The 6,167-nt window shown below is 48.0% G+C and overlaps 1 protein-coding gene across 1 annotated transcript; it reads left to right on the forward strand.

Annotated features, from left to right (window-relative positions):
* Positions 1-170: 170 nt before the first annotated feature.
* On the forward strand, positions 171-3,246 carry LOC134015764 (relaxin receptor 2-like; the record flags this gene model as incomplete). Its single annotated transcript, XM_062455310.1, has 5 exons — positions 171-323; positions 494-589; positions 837-1,005; positions 1,462-1,680; positions 2,939-3,246. Coding segments are annotated over 5 exons (903 nt in total), but the record flags the coding sequence as incomplete, so codon positions are not given.
* Positions 3,247-6,167: the final 2,921 nt, after the last annotated feature.

Genomic DNA, 6,167 nt, shown 5'->3' on the forward strand with positions numbered 1-6,167 from the left:
GTGTTTCATTTGTGGGATTTGCTTCCTTCCTGTTGATGCCAGCCAATCCTGCGGTGTGTTTGCCCTCATCCCTGCTTTCAATCTCTCTCATTATCGACCTCTACCTCCATCCCTTCCTCTCCTCTAATCTCTGTCTCTTGTCTCCTCACCGTCACTCCCCTCCCTCCTCCTCTACAGGTGCTGACTGCCTAATGGGCGTGTATCTGTTCTTCGTCGGTGTGTTCGATATGAAGTACAGGGGGCAATATAACCGCAACGCTCTGATGTGGATGGAGAGCATCGAGTGTCGAACCATCGGCTTCCTGGCCATGCTCTCCTCAGAGGTGTGAACACACACGTGCCCGCAGTCACGGCACGCACGCGCGTGAACACGCGCACACATACACGTGCGCTCGTCGCCGATGCACGCCGAACGGTGGGAGGAAATGAAAGGTGACTGGTCAGGCCCTTCTGGAGGATGTCGGTGTCAGTCTTGATCCTTTGTGACACGCAGGTGTCAGTTCTCTTGCTGACCTACCTGACCATGGAGAAGTTCCTGGTCATCGTCTTCCCCTTTAGCCACCTGCGGCCTGGAAAGTTCCAGATTGTGGTGAGTTCAAGAAGGGGGATGTCTAATTAGTCCGAGTGTAAAATCCTTTCACAATAGGGATGTACAAGTAAAAATTAAAGAAGCAAAAAAAGCTTAACTAAGTACTTAAACTAGTACTACTGACCATACTAGTCAGTGTAAAAGAGCAGAAAACACAGAGTAAGTCCAGGTTAGGAACACTTCCATTCCTTCGAGGCGTCTCCCCCGGAACGCAGTCTGAAGCTGTTGTTCCCTCTTCCTCCACCAGGTGGTGCTGGTGTCCATCTGGCTGCTGGGCTTCGTGATCGCAGCCGTGCCCCTCATGAACGAGGACCTGTTTGGGAACTATTACGGCCGTAACGGGGTCTGCTTTCCCCTGCACTCAGACAGGCAGGAGAAGCCAGTGGCGGAGGGATACTCCACGGGCATATTCCTGGGTAGGGCCTCAGGCTGGGACAGTGCGGAGGGATTTTTGTTGCAACAGCGTGACGAAGCTTATCAATCTTTTCAGGGCACTGACAACCGTTTCTGCGTGGGATGGTTTAGTACGGGTGTCGGTTGTTGAGTAAACAAACATGTTTGTCGAGTTATCTGCAATTCACAGAGGAAACAAGGTTTTCACTGCTCTGGAATGTTGTTGTGTTGATAGTGTGTGTGTGTGTGTGTGTGGTCATGTGCATGTGTGTACACGTCTCTGTGTGTGGTGTGTGTGTGGGTGTGTTTGTGTGTGTGGTCATGTGCATGTGTGTACACGTCTGTGTGTGTGTGTTCATGTGCACGTGTATCCACGTCTGTGTGTGGGGTGTGTGTGGTGTGTGTGTGTTCATGTGTGTCCACGTCTGTGTGTGGGGTGTGTGTGGTGTGTGTGGTGTGTGTGTGTGTTCTCATCGCAGGTCTGAACCTGGTAGCGTTCCTGGTGATCGTGTTCTCCTACTCCAGCATGTTCTACTCCATCTACAACACGGGCATCAACGCCACCGACGTGAGGAGCCGTCTCCATAGAGACGTCGCCGTGGCCAACCGCTTCTTCTTCATCGTGTTCTCGGACGCCCTCTGCTGGATCCCCATCTTCCTCGTCAAGATCCTGTCTCTGCTGGAAGTGGAGATTCCAGGTGAGTGTTGTTACATACATGTTACATTACATACTGGTTACATACATGTTACATTACATACAGGTTACTTACATACAGGTTACTTACATGTTTTTATACTTTACATACTGGTTACATACTGCTTACATTACATACATTTAGTCATTTATCAGACGCTCTTATCCAGAGCGACTTACAGTAAGTACAGGGACATTCCCCCCCGAGGCAAGTAGGGTGAAGTGCCTTGCCCAAGGACTCAACGTCATTTGGCACGGCCTGAATCGAACCGGCAACATTCTGAAAACTAGCCCGATTCCCTAAGCGCTCAGCCACCTGACTCCCTACATGTTTGTATACATTACATACTGGTTACTTACATGTTTTCTTACATTACATACTGGTTACATACATGTTTGTATACATTACATACTAGTTACTTACATGTTTTCTTACATTACATACTGGTTACATACATGCTTTTATCTAATTACATACTGGTTACATACATGCTTTTATCTCATTACATACTGGTTACATACATGCTTTCATACATTACATACTGGTTACATACATGTGAGAAGGGTAAATATTGTAAACACGTCCTCACATAAACAGTGTATTTGTATTTAAAGACACTCATACAAACACACACACACACCCAATCATGCATTCATGCTTAAAGCCCCAAACACGCGCGCACACGCACACAAACCTACACATCGACTAAGATGAACGTGCACAGACTTGTCCCCTCCCCTCAGGCTCCATCTCGTCCTGGGTGGTGATTTGTCCCCTCCCCTCAGGCTCCATCTCGTCCTGGGTGGTGATTTGTCCCCTCCCCTCAGGCTCCATCTCGTCCTGGGTGGTGATTTGTCCCCTCCCCTCAGGCTCCATCTCGTCCTGGGTGGTGATTTGTCCCCTCCCCTCAGGCTCCATCTCGTCCTGGGTGGTGATTTACAGACTTGTCCCCTCCCCTCAGGCTCCATCTCGTCCTGGGTGGTGATTTACAGACTTGTCCCCTCCCCTCAGGCTCCATCTCGTCCTGGGTGGTGATTTACAGACTTGTCCCCTCCCCTCAGGCTCCATCTCGTCCTGGGTGGTGATTTACAGACTTGTCCCCTCCCCTCAGGCTCCATCTCGTCCTGGGTGGTGATTTACAGACTTGTCCCCTCCCCTCAGGCTCCATCTCGTCCTGGGTGGTGATTTACAGACTTGTCCCCTCCCCTCAGGCTCCATCTCGTCCTGGGTGGTGATTTACAGACTTGTCCCCTCCCCTCAGGCTCCATCTCGTCCTGGGTGGTGATCTTCATCCTGCCCATCAACAGCGCCCTGAACCCCATCCTCTACACCCTGACCACCAGCTTCTTCAGGGAGCAGGTGGACGTGTTGCTGTGCCGCTGGCAGAGGAGGTCCGCCCTGAAGAAGGATCGCAAGAGCGTCACCTCCTCCACCATCTACGCGGAGGCCTTGCGGCATGGGTACTTTGAGCCCCCCTCCTGCCCCCCCCGCATCTCCCTGACAGACATGGATCCCCGGTACGGGTGAGGGCGGTGGGAGGTGGACGGAGAGGGGTATAAGGTGAAGGCGTATGGGGGTGGGGGGTGGGGGGGGGGGGTGGGGTGGTGGTGTCTGCCCCTCCTGGGCTTCCTGCTCTTCCGACACTGGATCGGTCGGACGTGATACGAGGAAGGAGCGTTGGAATGCTGAACCCCCGCCGGGGCCCGTGCGCTTTTGTGTCTCGCAAGCGTTTTGTCCAAACTCTGCTCTTGCCATCTTGCCTCAAGTGTTGCCATTCGTGGTTCTCCACTGGGAAGGTCACAAACTTGATGTCCCTCCCTTCCCCAGACTCTCCCCCCCCCCACCCACCACCACCAGTGGCATGCAGCTCGCTGACTGACGGAGGACGCTGGTTGAGATGAAGGGTGGAGGAGGAAAGAGGAAGGAGGGTCGAGATGGAATGGGTGAGAACAGTAATAGTTACCCACCCCATTATTCCTCATGAAGTCGTGCATTCTTGAGATTCCAGGATGAGCAGGTGGTCTCTCTAAATCCGGACCAGCATCACTTGTAGCAGTGGGGAAAAAGACATGGATTCAGTTAGAAAGACAGGAAGAAGAAAGGGCTGAAACAGGCCTTGGATACCGGGAGAAAGTGAAAGTTCCCACACATCTCATAGCTTTTGGTGAGATAAGGGGAACTAGTCAAAGACTTTTCTCTCTTTGTACATTTTTTTATTTTATTTTTCATAACGTCTACTTCACGAGTGTCAGAGGAAATGTATAAAGGTTGTAATTATGTAACTATTTGTACATAAAAATGAACTAGAACCTTCTTAATTGAAGCAAATGAATGGCCTTATTAGGATCTGATCTTGGAAACAACACAAGGGCTGGGCCAGACTTGCCCTACACTCAACACAGTGAATAAGGGGGAAATAAGTCACCTTTTCTAAAAGATGAAGGGGAAAAATATTGTTCTGCTTGTCTGAATGTACTTTAGTGTACAGTCTGTGTTTGTTTCAACCCCTCATTCGCTTTTTGTTTCTCTAATCCCTCATGTTCTGGGTCTTCATACACACTATGTTACATGGCTCTACCATGTTGCTTTTGCTGCTCCTCTATTGGCTGTACACTACTGTGATGTCATTATGTACACATCTGTTTTACCTGTTCGCATCTTTCCACACTGTGTGTAGATACATACATACATACATACATGTATTTATAATGTTACTGGCCTGGATAACAAGCAAACAACTTAAAATATGGATGTTTTTGATCAGAAAGACACGAAACATAAAAACTATATGAATACACATAAAACTGACTAAATAGATTAGATTGAAGATACATTCAGCCAGTCTGAATCCATAGCCTTGACTATAGCTTGTGCTCCTCAGCTTGTGTGAGGCTCTCTTATCGTGGATATTTTACTATTAATACTTATTTGAAACATTGAGCTGTTTTTAATATGCAAAAGTTGCGTTTGAATAATCAACCTTGCACAGAGGAAAACGGAGAAAATGGTCTCATCTGTTGCAGCGAGATGTGGAGATGAAGAGAAAAGAAGAGAATTGGGGGTGGAAGGAAGGATGGAAGGAAGGAAGGACAAGAGGATGGATGGAAGGACAGGAGGATGGAAGAGAAGGAAGGGGGGGGGAGAAGTGGAGGAAAGGAATGAAGGTGATGAAGGGGGGGGGGCTGATGGAATAAAGGAAAAGGGAGATGAGTGAGTGAGTACTTGTCCCCATAAGGAAAGCATTAGCTATGCATGACAAGGCAGGGTGTGTTATGGGTATTTGTGCAATACTATGAACACGTGTGCATTTGAGTTTGTAAACAAGGAATAAAGCAACTATATTCGATATGGTGTTTATTTCTAAAAACCTAGTACTCTCGTTCCATCAGATATATTTGTATTTGACCCTAAGCTATTTGTAAAATATGTACCCCAGGTTTGGACGTGGTATTAATAGATGTGTCTATGCAGTATTTTGCTACGAGGAATAAGCGACGTTTGATGTGACTAACTGACACAAAACCTGGGCCATTTCGTTCTCTGGTAATTCCACATTTCCAGTCCAGTCATTTCACATTTTCCGAGGCGAGCATCCTTCTTGTGGCAGGTGGACTACCACAGGACCAAAGTGCACCCACAGAGCTTGATTGACAGACAGGACAAGCAGCCAATGACTACCACCCGTCAGCAAAGGACCCACATCTGATTGGTTGCTAAGGGCGGAGTGCTGTCAGCGAGCGCTCCAAAGCTGTCAGCTGAAGAGGCAAGATTCCCGGAGGAGACGCGAGACGACTGATGATAACACGGGAATACACATAAAAAAAGCTTTCAAACCGGGACATGACGGTTTAAACTGCTTTTCAAATTCGCACAAGGTAGGGAACATGTTTGCATGAATTATCGTAATCCCCGCGAGTGATGGTTTTCTGTGGTTCTTGTCGCTTCAACAGCAAGCTGTGTCTTTATTCGTCCTGATGGAGCTAACAGACTATTGCCAACTATAGTAGCCTATATCACAAGTAGCTAGCCAGCTAGTTAGCTACCGGTCTCGCTACCACACAAGGCTTGCTAGTACCTTTCTGTAGACATCTTCTACCACCTCAATTCACATACAGTTAGCTATGTCTGCTACGATTTATCAATCATTTCTCACAAAGAGCACGTACAAAATGTGGCTGTCAAGGCTTATTGAAGCTTGTATTGTTAATTCGGATTGATAAGATTAAAGATAGCAGGGGGCTCGAGGGGATGCCGCCTCTCGTGCCAAGATGGTGCAAGGAAACACGAACTGCAACACATTTCATGTTTTATTGTAAGGTATAATATCAATCCACCTTGTAATGAATGTTGTTTAAATTGCCGGGGGAATCTACAGTTTGTCATGGCTACAGTTATTTGTTAAATTGGCCAAAGCCGGTTGGTAGCTTGAACCATGCTAAGCAGGCTTTGTCCAGTCCCACCCGGCTGACAGCATGAGATATTCCTAGACA

The sequence above is a fragment of the Osmerus eperlanus genome, unplaced genomic scaffold (assembly GCF_963692335.1).
Source record: "Osmerus eperlanus unplaced genomic scaffold, fOsmEpe2.1 SCAFFOLD_699, whole genome shotgun sequence".
Classification (NCBI taxonomy): domain Eukaryota; kingdom Metazoa; phylum Chordata; class Actinopteri; order Osmeriformes; family Osmeridae; genus Osmerus; species Osmerus eperlanus.